The sequence below is a fragment of the Capra hircus genome, chromosome 16 (genome assembly GCF_001704415.2).
Source record: "Capra hircus breed San Clemente chromosome 16, ASM170441v1, whole genome shotgun sequence".
In the NCBI taxonomy this organism is placed as follows: domain Eukaryota; kingdom Metazoa; phylum Chordata; class Mammalia; order Artiodactyla; family Bovidae; genus Capra; species Capra hircus.
The window spans coordinates 35,905,119-35,929,081 of NC_030823.1; the positions used below are offsets into that span (position 1 = coordinate 35,905,119).

Sequence of the window (23,963 nt, forward strand, 5' to 3'; positions counted from 1 at the left end):
AAAGGCTGAACCTTGAAAGTTCACTTCAGTTCAGTCACTCAGTCATGTCCAACTCTTTGCGACCCCATGAATTGCAGCACACCAGGCCTCCCTGTCCATCACCAACTCCCGGAGTGCACTCAAACTCATGTCCATCGAGTCCGTGATACCATCCATCCATCTCATCCTGGGTCGTCCCCTTCTCCTCCTGCCCCCAATCCCTCCCAGCATCAGAGTCTTTTCCAATCAGTCAACTCTTCGTATGAGGTGGCCAAAGTATTGGAGTTTCAGCTTCAGCATCAGTCCTTCCAAAGAACACCCAGGACTGATCTCCTTTAGGATGGACTGGTTGGATCTCCTTGCAGTCCAAGGGACTCTCAAGAGTCTTCTCCAACACCACAGTTCAAAAGCATCAGTTCTTCAGTGCTCAGCTTTCTTCACAGTCTAACTTTCACATCCATACATAACCACTGGAAAAACCATAGCCTTGACTAGATGGACCTTTGTGGGCAAAGTAATGTCTCTGCTTTTGAATATGCTGTCTAGGTTGGTCATAACTTTCCTTTCAAGGAGTAAGCGTCTTTTAATTTCATGGCTGCAATCACCATCTGCAGTAATTTTGGAGCCCAGAAAACATTATGCTAAACAAAAGATGCTAGACATAGCAGGCCACATATTGTAGAATGATTCTATTTTTATGAAATATCTAGGAAGGTAAATTTATAGAAGGAAAAAGTAGGTAAGTAGTTATCAGGGACTGGGAAAGATGGAGAGTGACTCCTGTTGGGTCCTGTGTTTCTTTTGGGGGGTGATAGAAATGTTCCAGAGTTAAGATAGCAGTGATGGTCACAGGATCTTGTGAATATACTGAAATCCATTGGATTTTATATTTATAAACAGTGAATTTTATGGTATGTGAATTTTGCCTAAGTAAAATAGATTTTTAAGAGCCATTACACAGGATAAATATAAACATGTTTATTACCAAACTTTACAGTGCCATGTTACGTACAATAGTTGTGATTGTAGACATTTGTTATTTAGTCACTAAGTTATGTCTGACTGTTTTACCACCCCATGGACTATAGCCCACCAGGCTTATCTGTCCATGGGATTCTCCATGCAAGAATTCTGGAGTGGGTTGCCATTTGCTGTTCCAGGGTATCTTCCTATCTCAGGGATCGAACCCACATCTCCTGCTTGGGAGATGGATTCTTTACCACTGAGCCACCTGGTAAGCCCAGGTATGACATAAGCTTAATAAATATGTACATAAAACATTTAAAATAATAACTTAAAATACTTGCACTGAATTAAGACTTATGCATTTATACTACATTCAATGCAAGCAAAAAGAACACAACCTCTAAAAGCACTTTAGTGCTTAGTCACTCAGTCATGTCCGACTCTGTGACCCCATGGACTGTAGCCCTCCAGGCTCCTCTGTCCATGGGATTTCCCAGGCAAGAATACTGGAGTAGGTTGCCATTTCCTTCTCCAGGGAATCTTCCCTACAAAGGTATTGAACCTATGTCTCTTACATCTCCTGCAGTAGCAGGCGGATTCTTTAACACTGTGACACCTGGGAAGGTAAAAATACTTTAAAAAACACTGAATCCTACAAGGATCAGAGTGATTGAGACTGTACTTGCTGTGCTAAATAGAGTTTTCACTATTAACAACTTTTGAAATGTCATCACCCCGTAGCATTAAACTTTTGTCATTTCCCCCAAGTCTATTAATAGAATATCTATGACCAATTAGCTTCCTCTAAATTCTTGACACTTATTATTCATCCCCATGACAGCAACTATAGAGTCAGCAGCTGAAACACGATGACGGACAAAAGAAAGAAACAGTGCCACTAAATATTGTATTACCCCCACAAGATTTCAAAGTGAGTGAAGGGTGAGTTAGGAAAGGAATTCTGAGATTCTAGAGCCTTAGGCTCTTTGCTTTTGCATGGATAAGAATATGCTTTCCTTCCAGTAGCCAGCACTGGAAAGTAGAGAATTGAGTCTTTTTTGGTGGCAGACTGGACTAGTGCATTGGATTTTGTCCACTGAAGTCCTCATGAGCACCATGGCCCCACCTGTAAATGTAGCCAGTGGATACAGTAGGAGAGAAGAGCTGGAGACCCAAGCAGACCTCTGTCTCTGCCATCTTCAGGGTATTGCTCTAGTTCCTTAATTTGCTTGTGCTCCTGCAATGAGAGTGCATGACATCAGGATCCTTAATATTTTGCATACTAACAGCAACAACAAAATTCTCCTTCTAGCACAGACAACTGTGTGTACTCTCACAAGGCTAGTCCAAATATGAACAGCAAATATGAACATTATCTTATTCAGTTGGTGTAGGGAAACTATTCTGTATGATACTCTAATGATGGATACATGTCATATTTGTCAAAACCCATAGAATGTACAGAACCAGGACTGAACCCTAATGTAAACTGTGGGATTTCATTAATAATGATGTATCAAAACTGGCCCATCAATTTTAACAAAATACCATTCTAATGTAAATGTCAATAATAGAGGAAATCAGAAGGTATGAGGGAGGTATGTTAGAACTCTGTTCTTTCTACCGATTTTTTCTGTAAACCTAAAACTGCATACACAAAAATGTCTATTAATTAAAAAAAAAATCTATTCAGAGGCAACTTGAACCTTCCAAATTCTCACAAAGCAAAGCAGAGTGTTTTTAAGAATACAGATTTTAGAGCCAGACTGCCTGAGTATGAATCCTGACTATGTAACTTAATAGTTTTGAGATTTTAGGTATTACTCAACTTCCCTGTGCCTCATTTTCTTCATATATATAATAATAAACACAGTAGCCCTTATCTCATAGAATTCCTAGCTTAGAGTGTTTCCTAGAATATAGTAAGTGCCATAGAATGGTTAACTATCATTATTATTATTAATGTTCAGAAATGAAATGCCTCATTGAAGGCAAGATTCTTGTTCCTTTCCTCTCCTACAAAAAAAAAAAAAAAGGAAAAGGAAAAGAAACAACTTTCCATAAAATAACACCAAGGTGGTGATTTCCCCCCTAGAAACTAGCAGGTTTGGAGGGTTCAAGGAACAATAGAATATGTGGAGAAGATGTCTTTTTTCAAAACCGTATGTGATGTTCAAACCTTACCTGATTCCTTTGGACTTAAACTAACTCGGAAGGTGCTGAGTAGCATCCATTTGATTTCAGGCTTGAGCAGCTGCTGCGGAACACATGAGAACACCAAGGTAAAGCACTGGTTTCCCACATGAAGAGAAGAAGTGTAAAATGTTCAATGGCATGCTTTACAATTAGGTTGGTACAAAAGTATTTGCAGTTTCAGACTGTGAATTTTAAATCATAACTAGGCTCACACACATCATTAGCAATCAAAATAGGAATGTTACAATCAACACGTTTTTGCCAATGAGAAATAAGTTGCTCTGTTCCTGTAGCATAAAAATTTGTGCTTTGGTATTCAGTCAACTCTTGGCAAGGATTTTCTGCCTCAGGCTGGCTGTAGAAGCGTTTTCCCTGCAAAAAGTTGTGAAGCTGCTTAATGAAGGGCTAGCTGGTTGGCAAGAGGTCAGCTGACTATGGTGAATGAGGCAAAACTTCATGGCCCAATGTGTTCAACTTCTGCGATGTGTGGTCCAGCTTTGTGCAGAAGAACTGGGCCCATTCTCTTGACTAATGCTGGCTGCGGGCATTGCCGTTTTTGGTGCCTCTCATCAATTTGCTGAGTATTCTTCTCAGATGTAACGGTTTCAGTGGGATTCAGAAAGTTGTAGCGGATCAGACAGGCAGCAGACCACCAAACAGTGACCATGACTATTTTTTATGCAAGTTTGGCTTTTGGAAGAGCTTTGGAGCTTCTTCCTTGGTCTAGCCACCGAGCTGGTTGTCATATAAACTCTACTTTTCATTGCATGTCACAATCTGATTGAGAAATGGTTTGTTGTTGTGTAGAATAAGAGAAGACAACAGTTCAAAATGATGATTTTTTTTTTTTTTTGCAGTCAGTTCACTTATTGAGCCTTTTCACCTTTCCAATTTGCTTCAAATGCCGAATGACCATAGAATGGTTGACATTGAGTTCTTTGGCAGCTTCTCACGTAGTTAGTTGTTGGAGGATCAGCTTTGGTGATACTCTCAGTTAGCCACTGTCAACTTCCGATGGCCTGCCACTATGCTCCTCATCTTCAAGGCTGCCTTCTTTGCAAAACGTCCTGAACCACCACTGCACTGTGTGTCCATTAGCAGTTCCTGGGCCGAATGTCTTGATGTTGCAAGTTGTCTCTGCTGCTTTACAACCCATTTTGAACTCAAATTTTTAAATCGCTTTAATTTGAGTTTTGCCGAACATCATTTCTATAGTCCAAAATAGCAAGTTTGATGCATGAAGCAGGGCACTCAAAGCTGGTGCTCTGAGTAGGGGGATTCAGGATGGGGGGACACATGTGCACCTGTGGGTGAGTCATGTTGATGTAAGGCAAAAGCCACCACAGTATTGTAGAGAAATTACCCTCTAATTAAATTAATTAATTTTAAAAAGAGAGCAAATAGGAACAGAGTAGGAAACTATTACTCTTCATTATAAATAGATAAATAAACAGCAAGTAATGCCATTAGTGGGGCTTTCCTAGGGGGCACTAATGGTAAAGAACCTGTCTTATGTCAATGCAGGAGGCATAAGAGACTCAGGTTCGATCCCTGGGTTGGAAATATCCCCTCCAGTATTTTTGCCTGGAGAATCCCATGGACAGAGGAGCCTGGTGGACTATTGTCCATAGGGTTCCAAAGAGTCAGACACAATTATAGCGACTTAGCACACACAAAGTCATTAGCAAAAACACATAAAGTGAGAAATGTGCATTAAAATAATGTATAACATAAGCACATTTATTTAAGAACGTATTCCAATATCAAACAGCAAATTTCAACAGTGCAAAACCACAATTACTTTTGCACCAAACTAAATTCAAGAATGCAGCTTACCTGGCAGGAGAAAATTTTTTTGCTGCAAGAGAAAGAGAACTATTAATTTGGACTAAATGACTTTCAAGTACATTTTAAATCCTGAAACAATAAGTCTCTATTTATCACGGATTGCAAACTCAAGGCCTTCAAGTCCCCTATAATTATCAGAACACAAACATATCTTGGTGACAACAGAGTAGGGTGAATGCAAAGTGCATATTCATGCAGAGGGTACAGCAGCTTCCAAAGGCAGGCAGATAGCCTACAGGCTCCACCTGCCAAGTTTGTCTGTCTTCCAGTTGGTCATGAGAAATCTCAAATCTGATTTGATATGAAATTTCCTATTTCGTAAATGTCAGAATTTAGTTCAAAAAAATTTAAAGACTCTGTAGGCCAAACAGATCAAGAGTGTGGCTAGATGTGTTTGCATATTCTCTGTGTGTGCTTAGTTGATCCATCGTGTCCAACTCTTTGTGACCCTGTGGACTGTAGCCCACCAGGCTCCTCTATGATTTTTTTCTGGCAAGAATACTGCATATTTCCTGAGATGCTCCAAAATTTAAGCCTATATTCCAAATACAATTTTTGGAAACATTTTCTTCATTTTCCCATGAACACTAATTATGGCAGCCTCAGTGCAGCAACTCCTCAGACCACAGGGTTCAAAGTGAATAGCATCCCCTGGAGCTGTACAATGTTAGCATACTAACATTTGTATTAAAACTCTTTTCCTAAGAGTTCTGCTTATTTACCCTGCTGTTTATTCATATTTATCATTAGATGACTAGTGATTTGATTCTAAGTACTTTTTAAATCTGTGAAAGACAACATGATTCATCAATGAGAAAAAAAATTTTTTTTCAAAAACCTTTTTGGAGTACATTCATAAATGCCCTCACCTTTCTTCTGAAGGCGTTTCAGAAGCCAGAAGAGAAATGATGGTATTGTCACAAGGGAGACTCCAGCAGTAGAAAGTCCAACTGCCAAGGGAGTTTGGGACACAGTGGGAGCTAAGGAAACAGAGGGTGAACGGTCATGAGAAGAAATTAAATTTAAAGTCTTTTGTTCTGTCCATTTGCCCTTTTCTTTGTACACTGGTTATAATGTGCAAAGCAGAAGTCATCTAGTCCAATACATGAGGCAGAGACATGGTACTAAGGGCCTTTGAGATCAGCCCAAACCTCTTTGTGAGCTTATCTCCCAGCACGGTCAGACAGAGCTCTAACTTGCCAAGCTTTTACAGCACACCTTGGTTAACCTCTGTCTCTCTTTCTCTCTTTTTCACTCATTTTCCTTTCCCTCCAATTTCTCCCACTAGCTTTCCTTTCTCCAATTATCAAAATTCCATCAACATGTCACTCCTGTTTTCTCTCTTCCCCGTAAAACGAAATATCCATCCCTTAAATGTTAACCTGGGCAACCTTTCTGACCTTTCTGGTTTGGATATACTGAATAGTTCATTATTGTAGCCAGATAGCTTCCTTTCTTCGCTTGCTTTCTTCTCTCTTATTCCCCCACTCCAGACAACCACGATCACTCAGTGCTTCACCTTCACAGGTTGGCAGCATCCCAGACCAGTGCCCTGTAGCACCACAGGTCAGCGCTACAGAGCCATTGAGCGTCCATCCTTCAGGACATGCAAACATGCACTCAGTGCCAAGCACAGGCTCCCCATTGCAGTTCATGTTGAGCTTTCCAGAAACGTCCAAACGTGAACATCGTACCACTGAAAATGATAGGATATGGGTAACAGTTAAGAAAAATCTACTGGAAGACTTCTGAAACTGACAAAAAGTCACCAATACATTTCAGTGCTAAATAGTTTTCAGTATGTAGGAAATTAGAATCAAGTCCTTTGGGGCAATTTGCAAAGCAGATAAATTTTATGTGGCTGCCTCTTCACTGGGCTTCCCTAGTGACTCGGTTGGTAAAGAAACTGCCCTCAGTGCAGGAGATCCGGGTTCGATCCCTGGGGCAGGAAGATGCCCTGGAGAAGGAAAAGGCAACTCACTCCAGTACTCTTGCCCGGAGAATTCCATGGACAGAGGAGCAAGGCAGGCTGCAGTCCATGGAACTGCAAAGAGTCGGACACAACTGTGCCTCTTCATTAGTCCCTGGACAAATGGGAAGATGGCTGTGTTTTCTTTGAATTCCAGTCCATCTGTTGATAATGGTACTAGACAGCCTTTTACAGGACCAATGGTTCCTGAGCTCTGTTCTGACATGTGATGAAGTTAGGGTCAGGAGAAAGATTTTAGGTAGCCAGGGAGCAACTTATGAGTCTTGAGTACTTACAGATGAGGCTAAAAAGAAAGGAAGATAAGAAGGCAGCCACATCAAATTTATCTGCTTTACAGTTTGGTTTTTGTCTTGTGGTTTTTTGCCACTAGAAATAACTCTGTGCTGTATTTGGCTACAAAAATGTTAGTACCTAATAGTGAAACCTGTTTGTTTTCAGTATCCTCACTCTTGCTTTATTAAACTAAATTTTAGTGCTTATGTATGTTTTAAGGGTGTCTCTTTAACTGAGACCATTCTTGAAACATTTTCCTCACTGCTAGTTATGAGCAGTTTCAGAAGAAGGGCATGACAAGAGTTTTAGAGTCAAATCATAAGGAGAAGGGGGTGGCAGAGGATGAGTTGGTTAGATAGCATCACCAACTCAATGGACACGAATTTGAGCAAACTCCAGGAGATAGTGAAGGACAGGGAAGCCTGGAGTGCTGCAGTCCACGGGGTCTCAAAGAGTCAGACATGACTTAGCAACTGAACAACAACAGCAACAACATGTTCTATATTGTATAGAATATATAATTCTATATTGTAAATTTTCTAATGCGATTTCCCTTTAAGATTTCTGCTTACTTGATGCTAATGTTATAAAATTATATATATTTATATATATGCTTATGTGCTCAGTTGTATCAGACTCTTTGCAATCCTATGGACTGTAGCCCCTGGTAACTCAGCAATAAAGAATCTACCTGCCAGTGCCAGAGCCCAGGAGATGTGGGTTCAATCCCTGGGTTGGGAAGATCCCCAGGAGGAGGGCATGGCAACCCACCTCAGTATTCTTGCCTGGGAAATCCCATGGGCAGAAGAGCCTGGCAGGCTATAGTCCATGGAGTTGCAAAGTTATATTAGCCCAGGACAGTTAAGAAACCAGCAAAGCATCCACTCTTATTCCACACAGTCCTTTCCCTGGACAAGCATCAGTTATTTTATATGCATCTCAGAAACATAAGATGATTGTTGCCCATCAGATCTGATTATTATAGTTAATGTAGGCAGCTGGTTTCATTTTAAGTGCCCCCATTTGCAGACTGCTGTTCTTTGAGAAAGGAGACTCTTAGGCTTACCTTCACAAACTGGGACCTGCTGTGTCCATTGTCCCTGGGCAGTGCATTCAACCTGGGCTGGCCCCTGCAACGCGAAGCCCTCTGCACAGGTGAAGTGGCAGGATGACTTGAAGGCAAACTCTCCAACCAAGGAGTGGCTACATTTCACAGTGCCGTTCTGAGGATGGCTGATGGCTGCACAGGTTACAGCTGCAACACATGTCCCAAGTTATATTAGCAGGTCAGACTTGCCCACTTGGAGAACAGGTTGAGATGTTACAGTAAATCTTGATGTGGAACCACCTTACCTTTACATGTTGGCTGCTTGTTGTCCCAAATCCCAGAGGAGGTACACTGTAAGTGCTGGGGTCCAGTGAGTTTATATCCTTCCTGACACTCAAACGTACAGGTAGTGTTCCATGGGAGGCTTCCATGGTTTTGGGAACAGTTTACAACTCCGTTGTCTGGATTTGACAAAGCATCACACTTAACCACTAGGGATTTGAAAGAACACCATGAAATTTTAAAGATGAGTGAGATATTCACTTCTTGAACTGGAGTTTATAACACAGTAAGGAAACTACCATCAGAGAGTAGAACTCAAAGCCTGAGGTTACCTTCTGGGGACATGCACACCCACAATAAAGTTGTTATGTTTTTTTCTTGAAATTTTCATCCTCTCTGATTGACTTTGACTATGCTAAGTGGTTCCTGATCGTTTTACCTGGCTTATTTTACAAAAGGCAAAAACAAAGGAAAATAGCAGATTCTAGATCAGGATTTATGACTAGTTGTGATTAAAAAAAAAAAATCCCAGCAGACACAGAACATTCATTTCTTTTATCCCAGCAAGACCTGGAGGATGGAGAAGGAAATGGCAACCCACTCCAGCATTCTTGCCTGGGAAATCCCACAGACAGAGGAGCTATAGTCCATGGGGTCACAAAAGAGTCAGACATGACTTGGTGACTAAACAATAAGACCTGGAGGAAAGAGTTTTTCTGTCTTTTCCTAAGAAGATAAAACAGAGAGAAAAGGATATATTGAGGCTGCTTGGTTATCATGATCTTCAATGGTCCAATTGCATGGATGAAATTCAACAGAGACAGGAGAGAGGAAGTCATTCAGAGTTTGAGAGGGCAGTTCCACAGTTCTGTGTTCCCTTACACATCACGAGAGCCTCAGAAACACTCATGCCAAATACAGGATCAAAACTTTTCTCAAAGCCAGCTGGTACCATATTGGCCCTATATACACTGGCTGAGAGAACAAGTTGAATTGGAATTTAATTAGAATAAGTTTAGAAGGAACTTTCCCTGAAGTGCTGAAAATGGCATAGTGAAGTGAAATGAAGTTGCTCAGTCGTGTCTGACTCTTTGCGAACCCATAGACTGTAGCCTACAAAGCTCCTCTGTCCATGGAATTTTCCAAGCAAGAGTACTAGAGAGGGTTGCCATTTCCTCCTCCAGGGGATCTTCCCCACCCAGGGATCAAAGCCGGGTCTCCTGCATTGCAGGCAGACGCTTTACCGTCTGAGCCACCAGGGAACCAAGGGGATGAGAGATGAATTGGAGAATGCTCTATGCTTTCTGAGAGAGACTTACCGTTGCATTTTGGGAGAGGAGTGCTCCATTCTCCAGAGGACATGCACCGAGCAGCCTCTGTGCTGCTTGGGAGGTAGCCCTCTGCACAGCTGATGGAGCAGGAAGAGTTGTAGGTGAATTTCCCCAAAGGGTTGCAAACCAGATGTCCATGCTCAGGATGTTTCTGTGCCTGACAGGTCACAGCTGAAAAAGGAAAACAAATCAGTTCTGCTCCTCTCTCACCCTGTAGCACGTGGGAAGAACCCTGGAAACCAGAACTACTATTTATCAAACGTCAGGCACCAGGCTTCCCAGGTGGCACTAGTGGTAAAGAACCTGCCTGCCAATGCAGGAGACAAAAGAGACCTGGGTTAGATCCCTGGGTTGGGAAGTTCCCCTGGAGGAAGGCACAGCAACGCATTCCAGTATTCTTGCCTGGAGAATCCCATGGACAGAGGAACCTGGAGGGCCACAATCCATGGAGTCGCAGAGAGTCATACATGACTAACGGGACTCAGCGAAGAACAGGCACTATGAAAATGTCATGTCTGCATTTGTTCACATCATCCAAACCATAAGCCTATGAAGTTGGTACTCTTTTGTCCTCGTTTTACAATGAGAAACTTGGGACTTGAGAGTTTACCTCGCTGTTGTCAAGGTGCCATAACTACTAAGAGGTGGATCTGGGATTCAAACACAGGAGGAGCTGATTTCACAGCTTCAGCTCTTAACCTCCTTCTGACTCCGTATGCTCCAGCGAAGGGAAAGCATGCAGACCTGACGCCAAAACCAACTGGGACATAAAGTGCTCCTACAATCTCAAGTGAAGGAAAAGGTGAGACCAAGCCTTACCTTGCTCACACCTGAGGCCCTTGAAGCCAGGGTGGCACTGGCAAGTGTGGTTGTTGATGGTCTCCACACATTCACCACGGCTGCTGCAGGATGTGGGGGTACAGGCAGCTGTGGAAAAGACAATCCGTGGGGACTGCTGTTATTATGCTTCAACTGAGTTTCTTTGAATTTAGGATCGACGATGTGTAACAGGGATGTCACCAATGATACAGAGTGTCAGAGATTTTAATAGAGGTGCTTGATGAAATGCCCAAGCTGAGTTTTAAGCTCAAAAATTTCAAACCCTGATGTTAATATCAGAGGTAGAGCTGTAACTGGCACCCAAAATAGAAAAGTCACTTTATCACAAATTCTAAAGAGAATTCTCCTACTGCAAATAAATAACAAGTAACTAAAAAGTGTGTTATACGTGTGCATACACACTGTATATAAGTATGTGATGGTTTAGTCGCTAAGTCATGTCTGACTCTTTGAGACTGCATGGACTGTAGCCTGCCAGGCTCCTCTGTCCGTGGGATTCCTCTCGGCAAGAATACTAGAGTGGGTTGCCACTTCCTTCTCCAGGGGATCTTCCGCACCCAGGGACTGAACCTGAGTCTCCTGCATTGCAGGTGGTTTCTTTACCACCTGAGTCACTGGGGAAGCCACATATGCATATATTTAGGTCTATACTTATATATAGCTTCCCTGGTGGCTCAGTAGGTAAAGAATCTGCCTTCAATCCAAGAGATTCAGGTTCAGTCCCTGGATGGGGAAGACCCCCGGAGAAGCAAATGGCAACCCACTCCAGTATTCTTGCCTGGGAAATCCCATGAACAGAGAAGCCTTGTGGGCCACAGTCCATGGAGTCATAAGAGTCAGACACGACTTAGCAACTAAATCACCACCACACATAAATACATACATTCTTAACTACATTCACACAAAGAAGCAAAAAGAGGCAAATTTCAGGTGTTTAAACATTTCAAATAGAATGTGTACAACCTGTATCTTTTTAGAACATAAAATCCACACAATAGAGACCAGTCTTGGTATACAGTCAACAATCTGTCAAGATGTTCACACACAACACCTCCCTCCCACTGCTGCCGCAGACTCCCTACCTTTGTAACACAAGGCGAACTTCTTTTTGGTGCAGTTCTCATCATTCCACTTGCCTGAGTCCTTTTCTCTCTTAATGTAGATCTCTACACAGTCCTCATCAGTTTGCTTATTGTTCGGTTCACCTGGAGCCCAGTTTGTGGCTTCTTTAGTCAAAGACTTATTGGTCCCTATCCAGGTCCATGTACCGTTGATCTTTCTGATTCCAATCCAGTAGTAACTCGGTGAGTGGCTGAATGTGGAGTTCAGGTATTCAATCTCTTCCTGGTTTTGAATTGCAACTAGAGCTGTGTAAGTTTTCTGGCAATAATCTCTGGCCGCCTCAAAAGTCATGATTTCCGTGGATGCGTGGTAAGACCAGGTTCTACTTTCTTTAAACAGAAGCACTAAGGGGGAAAACATGAGAGGAATGGGAAAGTTTAGCCCTGCTGTGGTTTGACTCTGTTAGCTGAATCTTTTGTTGTCTTTTTTTTGGAATCTAGTGGCCTTTGTGTGCGTGCCTGCTCAGTCGCTTCAGCCGTGTCTGACTCTTTGTGGCCCCATGGACCATAGCCCGCCAGTCTCCTCTGTCCATGAGATTCTCCAGGCAAGAATACTGGAGTGGGTTGCCATGTGCTTCTCCAGGGGATCTTCCTGACCCAGGGATCAAACCCACGTCTCCTGCATTGCAGGTGGCTTCTTCACTGCTGAGGCACCAGGGAAGCCCCTTAGTGGCCTTTGGGATGATTCAATTTTTTTTTCCAAAGTAAGAATTTCTTGGAAAATTTTTTTCCAAAGTAAAACGGGTACAAATGGAGAAACTACCATTTACTGTGTTTCTCTTTTGTAATTGACCTTCCACTTGGTGCTTCACCCACTATAACATATCAATACACCTACCTAATAGTAGAATAATAATCAGAATAACTAAGCTTTTTTGAGCACTAAATATACGCCACCAAGCACTGTCTGAGGCACTTTACATGAGCCATGATATTGAATGGCTCCTCAAAAGGCTTCTGGGAAATAGATTATTTATGATCACTGTTTATACCTAAGGGAGCTGAGACACAAAGAGGTAAATGGCTCCTAGCCCAGGGCACAACACATTATGAGGAGGAGCCCAAGATGCTGCTAAACAACCTACATTACACTTGGCAGCCCCCCACAAGGAAGACTTACCTGGTCCAAAATACCAGTAGTGCTAAGGATAAGAAATTTTAGTCTATCAACTGACATTGACTTACCGAAAGTGAGAGCAGAGAGATACTGTGAAGCAATCATGACTTCAAGAGTTCTTCTGATCCAAAGATTAGACTTGAAAATGCTTTTCTGGTGGGGGAAGTACAAAATTAATTATAGAATGAACTCCCAGGCTACCAGATACCCAGATCATTCTACAATGATGTGTAGAGTGGCATCATAAGATGTTTAGATTAAAGGATTATAATCTTGTGCCACAAGGTTTATTTCAAAGAAGTCTGCCCAAGGGAATCAGTACAGAAGTTAAGATTTTCATAATTTCAGTCAAAAATAAAAGTCAGGTTTTAACTAGTCTGAATACAATAAGAGCTTGCACAGATCTTCTATGGAAGGCTTTTTGCATATCTGTTCATATTCATGATCTGTGCTTCATGGTCAAGACTGCTCTTGTAAAGATTTCTTGCACTTACTGTTCAGTATCAGATTCCTCCCGTGTTGCTGCTGCTTCTGTTTTGTGCCACTCCGCAGATTTTGATGTGAGGTCAGCCAAGAATAGTAGAGCCTTGCTCCTGCTGGAACCATCCTTTATAGGATAGCTCGCTTCCTGTGAGTAATACAGATATGTCCAAACCCAGTAAAGAGGAATTCCCAGCAATTCCACAGTGCTAAAAATTACAATGATGTCAAAATGAGTTCTCCTTTTTAATGTGTCTTTTTATTTTAGATGAATTCTATTAATACGACACAAAGGCATGGTTTTCATTCTATTAACATAAAATCCATGTCTTTAGAAAGTTTTAAAATGTGGCTTATTAGCAGTCCCTTTCCTGAAATTGTGGTAGTAATCAGAATTTTATCAACTGAAGTGAACTAAGAATAGTTTTGTCATCTATGGGCTATTACTCTTGATTTTCTTACTGCATACCAGTCAATAATGGGTCATCACTCACTTTTTTTCTCTTTCTCACCTTCCAATTCAACTCATTTTAAGGTACATTGTCTCACAGAGGTAATGTTAATTATTAAATAAATGTTAATCCTCAGATTCTATGCATAGTTTTGACTAAATTACTAGAAATAGTATCTCCCACTTACATGTCTGAAATAATTCCTTGTTTCTTAAATATAAGAAAAATGAGAAACAGATATGCCATCTGGAAAGTGTTCATGATTTGTTCAGTGAGAAAATAAAGATGAAAACTATACATATTTGTATTTAATTGAACCAAATTTGGTTTGAAAAATTTAAATGTGAATTGCAAAAAGAAAAAAAAATTTAATGTATCAAAATGTCAACAATAGATTTCTATAGGGCAGGATTTAGGGGTTATTTTTATAAGCTTCATGATTATTTTCAGCATTTTGCAGTTTTTGCAATGACCCTCTATTACTTTTATAGTAAAATGAACACAGTTTAAAGAATTCTGTGTCAAATATAACTATATATATAGTTATCACCTTCATATATGTATATATAATATCACTGATTCCTGCTCTTTATAGTGGCATTTCTTTGGGGGGATTATATACAATACAATCACCATTCCCTATCTCTGCATCCCATCTAATTCAAATGGTAGAGACAGTAAATGGGAACCTTTTAATTTTCATATCCTGTAGAGATCAAGTGAAGCTAATCTTCTACAGTTACAGCTTTTAAAAACAGGACATCTAACAATGTACTCTCAGCAGACATGAAGTAGTCGTGAGGGGGTTGAGGGGGACATAACAGGTTTATTTCTCTCATTACTTGTTATCACCCTGGTTCTTTCTGTGTACATAAAGACCTAAACCAAACAGGAAAAGAGGAGAAAAATTCCAACAAATACAACTGACTTAAAAAGTAAATGAATAACCCACTTAGCTAATTTAACTCCTAAATATGCTCAACTTTTAACAGAGAATATATACCATCCACCCTCCCACTGTCCTATATTTTCCAGATGTTAGCATTATTTTAACTTTTTATCAAACTTTACTTTTGTAAATGTGGTTGTTGTTGCTCAGTAAATGTGAAAAGTAATCGGTCACAGTGTTTGTTTAGATTTTAGAGAAAGATGTGAAGCTGGGTTAATATTAATATTGTTAATCTATATGTATGTTAATTTTCAACAAGTTGTGAACACATGATTTGTCACTTAAAAATGTGTACCGTAGGCAGATCTTTATCTGACACAATAATAAAGTACCTAATAATTATTTTGAAAATAGAAGTTAGTCATAACAGCCAGAGATAACTACATTTACTATTACAATTTTTCATAACTAAATTAAGTTTGTCTTTTTCCTTTCTCATTAGTTCACAAATATCTAAAAATATCTCCAATGGTGGTACAGTCCCTATTTCATTTACTATATATGTCCTGGACTCCCCAATTATAATCTGTAACATATATTGAACCTTCACCATGTGCCAGGCCTTGTTCTAAGTTTTTTACATATTCATCTACATATTTATTTAATTCTTACAATAGCCTATGAAATAGGCATTCTTATGATCCCCGCAATACAGATGAAGAAACTGAGGAACCAAGGATTTTACGGGTCTCAGCTAAAAGCACGGAGCTAAGGAGTTGAAACCTGGGCAGTCTCCGGAGCCAGCTTCCTTAACTGCTATATTCCAGTCTTTGGTTTCTCTTGTTATTTTGCCCCACGACGAGCCTCCCTATTCTTCCCAAGTCTCCAGTCTTCCCCTTGCCCTCTTTTTCCCAAGCCTCCAATCTCTTCTTCCCAAGAGCGGTGTGATAGTCCCAGCTCTCCCTCAGAGTGGCTGTGTCCTGCGTCCTGAGACATGAAGGCAGGAAGGGAACTAAGGGGCAGTAAGCAGTAGACAGAAGATACAGTCAAAGTAGACTCTAGGTTCTCAGCTCCGGCAGGAAAGTGGATGAAGAAAGAAGCAAGGCAGGCTGAGTTACACCAGGGAAAGTTTTGATCCCTGTATCACACTTTCCAGGAGATCCTGATTTTAAAGCAGGTTCTCTCTGTGGCTAAAGGGTACAGGGACATACCCCAATACCAAAAAAGAGGGATATGAAAAATAAGGAATAGAAGCAATAGTGAGTAAAGGTAACTTATTATTATTGTTATTACCACCAGAAGTATAATATTCCAAATTCACTCACCCTTACAGTTATCCTGCATTCTCCCAGAATATTTTCCACATGCCTGTCCCCTGAGGTTGGGACCACAAATCAAGTACCTGGCCACTAAGAGTGGAGGGGCTTTCTTTTGACTGTAGAGTTGCTGAAAGAGGCCATAGACAGACCTCATTTGCCTGTCATAGAGAGATGCCAGCACGGTGAGGGCCAGGAGTGGGTTGACAGATGGACTGTAGCTTCTTCACCTGCTTTTTTTGTATCAGAGTCTGATGAGGGGGCACCCTCACTTGGAGGATCGAAGAATGAGTTGAAGGGGAAATCAGGTGAGCACTGAATAGCTGGGGGTGTTGAATATTATCTCCCCTTCCCCAAATGAACTTAATGCCCCCACATAGCAGGCTGATTAGAGGTGCCTCAAGGCCACCTGGAATCTCCCAAGCTTAGAAGATGCAGCTGGCTATCCCTGAATAGCTCCATTTTCAACCCCGGCCTCATATGGACACCCTCTTACAATCTCCAACTTGGGGAGGCAAGGAGAAAAGGAAAGAAGATAATCCAAAGACGGGCACACCTCGGGTGCCGCCCTTCCTGGCGTCATCATCACTTTCCTGAAAGTGCGCTGCCTGGCCTCTCCACATCCTGTAATGGGGCACCAAGGACTTTAAACACTTTTCCTGCTGCCCCCCAGGCAAGCTCATTCTCATCTTTATGGCGAAGGGACATCCCTGCGGGAGTGAGGGAGAGCCGGAAAGAGGATGTCAAGATTCCCAAGGCAAATGTTACAGTTTTACTCAAGGCCATCCAGTTCATCTTCTATAGTGAGGGACAATAAAAGCTATGGACAGGGGATTATTGGGTTGAATGGGAAGTAGCATGGGCCGTAAGTACATATGGCAAGACCACCTGTTAAAAAGTGTGAATTTAGCTTTGGTTCCTCAGTTCCCTCAGCTGAAAGGAACTATGACCCATGGGCAGTGGCCTTCCTGAGGTTCTGGGTTCCCTCACCTCTGGGCAGTGTTGTGAGGTGCTTCTTTTTGAAAGCCTTGGTAACTTGCCCCCAAATTTGACTCTGCTAACATCTAAAGTACTTCTGTAGAGTCTAAGGTAGGGAGTGCATGCGGGCTAAGTTGCTTCAGTCGTGTCCAGTTCTTTGCGACCCTTTGGACTATAGCTCACCAGGCTTCCCTGTCCTTGGGATTCTGCAGGCAAGAATATTGGAGTGGGTTTCCATGCCCTCCTCCAAGGGATCAAACGTGGGTTCGATGTTACCTGCTTTGACAGGTGGGTTCTTTACCACTAGTGCCACTTGGGAAGCTGAAGGTAGAAAGGGGAAATCCTAATAAAGATTCAATCCTACTTGGAGTATACAAATATGATATTTCTTGCACACTCAAAATTGTGAAGTAAAATTAATCAACAATGCGCCATCATGGTGTAGAATGGCATTTCTTGCATGGTTGAAACATGGGTATATTTGATAGAAAATGAGTCTGGTTCCCTCTAAATTCATTCTGCAGAAAGGCATGTTCACTTTTTTGGGATGTGTAGCCGTCTCAAAACACCTGGGTCAGGTAGGAGCCTTGGGCTCTCAGTCTGCACTCCCAGTCCTAGGGAGAAGTGGAGTTTTCAGACTTCTCTCATATGAAGAAGACTCACCTGAGCAGCTCACTTAGAATGTGTATGTGGGGTTTCTTGGGTGGGTCAGTGGTAAAGACCCCTCCTGCCAGTGCAAGAGACAGGGGTTTGGTCCCTGCTCTGGGAAGATCCCACGTGCCACTGAGCAGCTGAGCCTGTGTACCACCACTACCGGGGCTGTGCTCTAGGACCTGGGAGCTGCTACTGCTGAGCCCACATGCTGCAACTGCTGAAGCCTGCATGCCTAGAGCCTGTGCTCTGTGACAAGAGAAATCACCTCAGCGGGAAGCCAATGCACCATAACCAGAGCATAGCCTCCACTCATCACAGCTAGAGAAGCCTGAATGCAGCAATGAAGACCCAGTGCAACCAAAAAAAAAAAAAAAAAAAAAACTAATGTCTTTTGAAAAATAAAATGTGTATCTTGGGCTTCCCTGGTGATCCAGTGGTTAAAAGTCTGCCTTACAATACTGGACACATGTGTTCAATCCCTAGACCAGGAAGATCCCACATGCCAGGGAGAACTAAGCTTGTGCACCGCAACTACTGGAGCCTGCAACCCTAGCGACCAGAGCTGGTGCTCTGCAGCAAGAGAATCCATGGCAGTGAGAAGCCCGTACACTGAAACTAGAGAGTAGCCTCCACTCACTGCAACTAGAGAAAGCCCGAGTGCAGCAATGAACACCCAGGGCAACCAAAAAATAAATAAGCAAAATAAAATAAAGTGCATTATCTTCAAGCCCAACACTCAGAGACTCTGACTCAGTGGGTCTAGGGTTGGGACCAGGAATCTGTAGTTTAAATGAATATTCAGGTGATTCTGATACAAATGCCCCAGTTCTACCACGCTTTGTGATATGTTAGTCCAGGGTCACCTAATTTGGGAAAGAATACCAAGAAGACCCTGTGGCTGGTGCTCAGCTCTCAGTAGAATTTTGACCCAAATGTCAGTATGGTTACTAACACACTCTCTACTGGAAGACTAGAGGCATCAATGGTAACAGTGCTGGGCAAATACAGAAAATAAGTAGGACGAGTCGCTGTTTTGATTTCTCATACATGGAAAGTAATTTTTTTAATTTTTAATTGAAAGATAATTGTGTGATAATGTTGTGTTGGTTTTTGTCATACAACAGCATTAATCAGCCATAAGTATACATATGTCCCCTCTCTCTTGAACCTCCCTCCTACCCCTCACCCCATCCCACCCCTCTAGATTGTCACAGAGTATGGGGTTGAGCTCTCTGTGTCATACAGCAACTTTCCACTAGCTATCTATTTTACATATGGTAATGTTTATGTTTCAACACTACTCTCTCAATTCATGCCACCCTCTCTTTCCCCTGCTGTGTCTACAAGTCTATTCTCTATGTCTGCTTCTCTATTCCTGCCCTACAAATAAACTACTTAGGAGTAAACCTACCTAAGGAGACAAAAAAAAAAAAAAAAAACCTGTATACAGAAAACTATAAGACACTCATGAAACAAATCAAAGACGACACAAACAGATGGAGAGATACATCATGTTCTTGGGTTGGAAGAATCAATATTGTGAAAATGACTATACTACTCAAAGGTATATACAGATTCAGTGCAATCCCTATCAAATTACCAATGGCATTTTTCACAGAACTTGAACAAAATATTTCACAATTTGCATGGAACCACAAAAGACCCCAAATAGCCAAAGCAACATTGAGAAAGAAAAAAGGAGCTGGAGGAATCAACCCTGCTGACTTCAAACTATACTACCAAGCTACAGTCATCAAGACAGTGTGTTACTGGCACCAGAACAGAAATATTGACCAATGGAACAAGATATAAAACTGAGAGATAAACCCATGCAAATATGGGCTCTTTATCTTTGACAAAGGAGGCAAGAGTATACAATGGAGAATAGACAGTCTCTTCAGTAAGTGGTGCTGGGAAAACTGGACAGCTATGTGTAAAAGAATGAAATCAGAACATTTCTTAACACCATACAAAAAAATAAAATCAAAATGGAATAAAGACCTAAATGTAAGGCCAGAAACTATAAAACTCTTAGAGGAAAACATAGGCAGAACATTCTGACATTAACCACAGCAAGATCTATGACCCATCTCCCAGAGTAATGGAAATGAAAATAAACAAATGTGACCTAATTAAAGTCAAAAGCTTTTGCACAGCAAAGGAAACCATAAACAAGATGAAAAAACAACCTGCAGAATGGAAGAAAATATTTGCAAGTGAAGAAACTGACAAAGGATTAATCTCCAGAATATATAAGCAGCTCATGCAGTTCAATATTAGGAAAACAAACTGCCCCATCAAAAAATGGGCAGAAGACCTAAACAGACATTTCTCCAAAGAAGTATATGGTTTTTAACCAAAGAAAGCAAGTTGCTTTAAAGAAATACCATAAGTACGTATATGTTTATTCTCCCTTCTCTTCTGATTTAAGAGGACTCTATATTCCCCTAATTTCCCTTTCTAAACTTCTGACATGATTCTGAGATTTCAGGTCTAATGTGTTTCCTTGCTTCCTGCTTGGCAGCACCTTATCTGTTTATTGTTCAGTCGCTTAGTCATGTCCGAATCTTTGCAGCTCCATGAGCTGCAGCACACCACGTCCTTCACTATCTCCTGGAGTTTCCTCAAACTCATGTCTGTTAAGTCTCTGATCCCATCCAACCATCTCATCCTCTGTCATCCCCTTCTCCTGCCCTCAACCTTTCCCAGCAACAGAGTCTTTTCCAGTGAGTCAGTTCTTCGCATCAGGTGGCCAGAGTATGAGAGTTTCAACTTCAGCATTAGTCCTTCCAATTTAGGGTTGATTTCCTTTTGGATTGACTGGCTTGATCTTCTTGCAGTCCAAGGGACTCTCAAGAGTCTTCTCCAGCACCACAATTCAAAAGCATCAGTTCTTGGCTCTCAGCCTTCATTGTGGTCCAACTGTCACATACATGCCGTTGAAAAAACCATAGCTTTAAATATGTGAACCTTTGTCTCCAAAGTGATGTCTCATACACTATCTAGGTTTGTCATAGCTTTCCTTCCAAGGAACAAGCGTCTTTTAATTTCATGGCTGCAGTCACCATCGACAGGGATTTGGGAGCCCAGATAAATAAAATTGGTCACTGTTTCCCTTTCTGTTTTCCATGGCGTTATGGGACCGGATGCCATGAACTTAGTTTTGAATGTTGAGTTTAAAGCCAGCTTTTTCACTCTCCTCTTTCACCCTCATCAAGAGGTTCTTAAGTTCCTCTTCTTGTTCTTCCATTAGAGTGGTATCATCTGCATATCTGAGGTTGTTTATAGTTCTCCCAGCAATCCTGAAGCTCCATTTTCTGTTTTGGAATCTAAGAAATAACTAGCGGGAATATCTTCAAACTGAGCCAAGCCCAGTAAGTTCCCAAAGCAGAAGAAATAAGGGCAGATGGGCTGATAGACTGACGGAATCCTTCCTGAACATAGCCAGGCTGTTTGCCATCTGTCATTAACAAAGAAGGGAAAATCCTCCTGGATTTTAGAAAACTTTGCTTGTTTTCCTTGGCCATTGTGCTGCTTGTTTTGTAATCAGAAATTTCCTAAATGATTATTATTAGCTTTGCTCTCAGAGCCCTACATCAGGAGGAAAACCTGGCCTGGTCACTTTGGGAATAAAAAGATCTACTCTGTTTCCCTTGTATATTGTAATTTTTGAGCATATGAATGTACTATCAAAAAAAAAATCTGCTATTTTACACCAACACTGTGACTTGGAGCAAGCTTCTTGTCCTAGTTAAGTCTCAGATCTCTCATCTAGAATTAAAGGTGTTTGACCCCAGTCCCTGCCAGCTGTAATATATTATGATATAACGTAAATACAGGAAGAAACTCTACATCCAAGTGTTCATCACTTTTCCTTGCTGTGATGTTTATAGCTGATGATTAATAATGATATCATGTACTATTGGCATACACGTGTGCCTAGTGTGTGCCAAGCACTTTACCTGCATTACTTCAGGCAAATTTCACAAAATGAAAAGTAGATATTATTAATTCCATTTGCAGAGGATGAAACACAGATCTCAAAAAGTTAAGTAACTGGCCTATGTTTTTTCAGCTGATATGTGGTCAAGCAGGGAATCAAATCCATGTCTTTGTTATTCTAAAGCCCATCTTTGTGTTGACTCCATGCCTGCTCAGATTAAAACCTCAGAAGGAAAATATACTATAGTTTTTCCATTAAAAAAATGTTATAGCAACTTCCTTGGCTTCCTGTACCTCCAATCAGCCCTGTAAGTTCAGTGTCTTAGATTGAGTTCCTTCTGAAGCAGACCCGGCCACAAGCATGTAGGTGTAAGTCAATTATTTGCAAGGTGATCCTGGGAAGTACTAGTAGGGGAGTGAGAAAGTGAGACAAGCAAAGGAAGGAATCTAGTAAAGGGTGTGCTAATCAGCAGGTAACCACTGTGGAAACCAGGATTCAGCCCCACTAAAGTACTGGGAGATACCTCAGAGTATTCTCAAGGAAAGGCAAGGGAGCTGGGGGATGTACCTATTAATTCCAGTCATCATTGGCTAGAGGCTGATCCTAGTGGGAGAGAGGCCATGGTTAATTCTCCTGCTCTTCCAAGTGGATTCCTGAGGCCAGAGAGAGCCCTCCACAAAGAGATGACAAAGAGATGCAGCTGCTTGTGGTTTGAAATGACATGATCTGACCTGGGTTTTTAAAGGATGGTCTATAAACTGTATTGGGACATAATAGGCATGTTAGTTTTCTATCACTGCTTTAACGGAATACTACAAATATAGTGGGTGAAAACAACCCCAACTGATTATTTCATTGTTTCTGTAGGGTGAAATTATGGGGTGCTCTGCTCTGGGTTTCACATCGCCAAAGTCAGGAAGTCAGCCAGTTGGGCTCTTCTTGGGGTAGTCTGGGGAAAATATACTTCCAAGATCATCCAACTTGTTGGTAGAATCTAGTTCCTTGTGGTTGTCAGACTGGGATCTCCATTTTCTTGCTGGCTGTCAGGAGTCATTTTCAGCTACTAGTGGCAATTTACATTCCTTGGTTTATGGCTCTCTTCACTGTCCAAAATGGCAATTTGTCCTCCTCTCTTCAAATCTCTCCGACCTCCCCTTCTGCTTCATCACTTATTGGCCTACAACTTCTGCTGCATTTCTCTGCCTTACCCTTCTGCCACCACTTTACCACTAAGGGTTCATGTGATTACACTGGGCTCACTCAAATTATCCAGGATAATCTCCCTATTTTAAGGTCAATACATTAATAACTGAATTCCATCTGCAAAATCCCTTCCCGACAGTACCTAGGTTTGATTGGATAATCAAAATATTTGATTAGATAATCAAAGAGGAGAAGGGAATTTGTTGGGATGGAGGAGGACATCTTTAGCATTTTGCCTACCAGAATAGGGACTTGGTCACAGGGATGCAGTACAGGAACCAGATAAATGGCTAGCCTAAATTAGTGCTGCTGTGCTGAGGCCAATTCTGTTGTGACGTTTTCTCTTCTATAGTAAGTCCCCTATATACAAATAAGTTCCATTCTGAGAGCATGTTCATTAAGTCCAATTTGTTTGAAAGTCAACAAAGTTAGCCAAAGTCCCCCACTAACACAGTTGCCTATATATTACTGTATTGTAGCATGTTTATAATACTTTTCATACAACTAATACATAAAAAATAAACACTAAAAATAAAGAAAACCTTTTAAATCTTATTTTAACTTTGAAAAGTACAGTAGTACCAGCTACGTTACCACTGCTTTTATGCTTGCTTCTGGACTTACTGAGCTCGAAATAATAAAGAATCTGTACTACTGTACTTGATACATTACTGTTCAGTAAAGGACACAAATGTGCAACCACTTATAGAGAATGCACATGTTAGGTAAAAGACCAGGACACCAAAAGAGTGTCCAACAGGCTTTTTAATGGCGAAGCGCTCCAGCGCGGGGTTCCCGGACCCGAACGAGGCAGGTCGAGGAAGTCTGCACCCGGACCGTGTTGGGGGTGGTTTTTGTACGTTCGTTGTGAGGGATGGTCAGGCTAGATGGATGGGGGTTTGGATAGGTCACCAGGCCGAGGTGTCGCTGGCTGACAGGTCCTTCTACGTGGCTGGGGTGGGGCGGCTTTAGCTGGCGAAGTGTGCTGTCATTGGTCCCTGGGATCTGGGAGGCTCCTTCCGTTAGAGACCTCCCTGGCTGGCGGGGGAGAGAAAGG

The 23,963-nt window shown here is 41.6% G+C and overlaps 1 protein-coding gene across 1 annotated transcript; it reads right to left on the reverse strand.

Moving 5' to 3' along the window:
- Positions 943-13,556, reverse strand: SELE (selectin E). Its single transcript, XM_005690626.3, has 12 exons — positions 13,486-13,556; positions 13,060-13,144; positions 11,836-12,219; positions 10,733-10,840; positions 9,902-10,084; positions 8,606-8,791; positions 8,319-8,507; positions 6,509-6,685; positions 5,859-5,969; positions 4,978-4,999; positions 3,130-3,202; positions 943-2,182 (listed from the first exon to the last, which is right to left on the reverse strand). Exons 2-11 carry the CDS (start codon positions 13,094-13,096, stop codon positions 3,145-3,147), a joined length of 1,455 nt encoding a protein of 484 aa, XP_005690683.2. The 5' UTR covers positions 13,097-13,144; positions 13,486-13,556; the 3' UTR covers positions 943-2,182; positions 3,130-3,144.

Bases quoted from the DNA above. Each gene is read 5' to 3' on its own strand.
- SELE (XM_005690626.3), bottom strand. From the start codon at position 13,096: ATGATTGCTTCACAGTATCTCTCTGCTCTCACTTTCG. The intron at 12,220-13,059 runs GTAAGTCAATGT...TTTCCCCCTTAG, and splicing joins TCTCTCTGCTCTCACTTTCG to TGCTTCTGTTTAAAGAAAGT. The intron at 5,970-6,508 runs GTGAAGCACTGA...CTGTTTCCTTAG, and splicing joins GATGCTGCCAACCTGTGAAG to CTCCCACTGTGTCCCAAACT.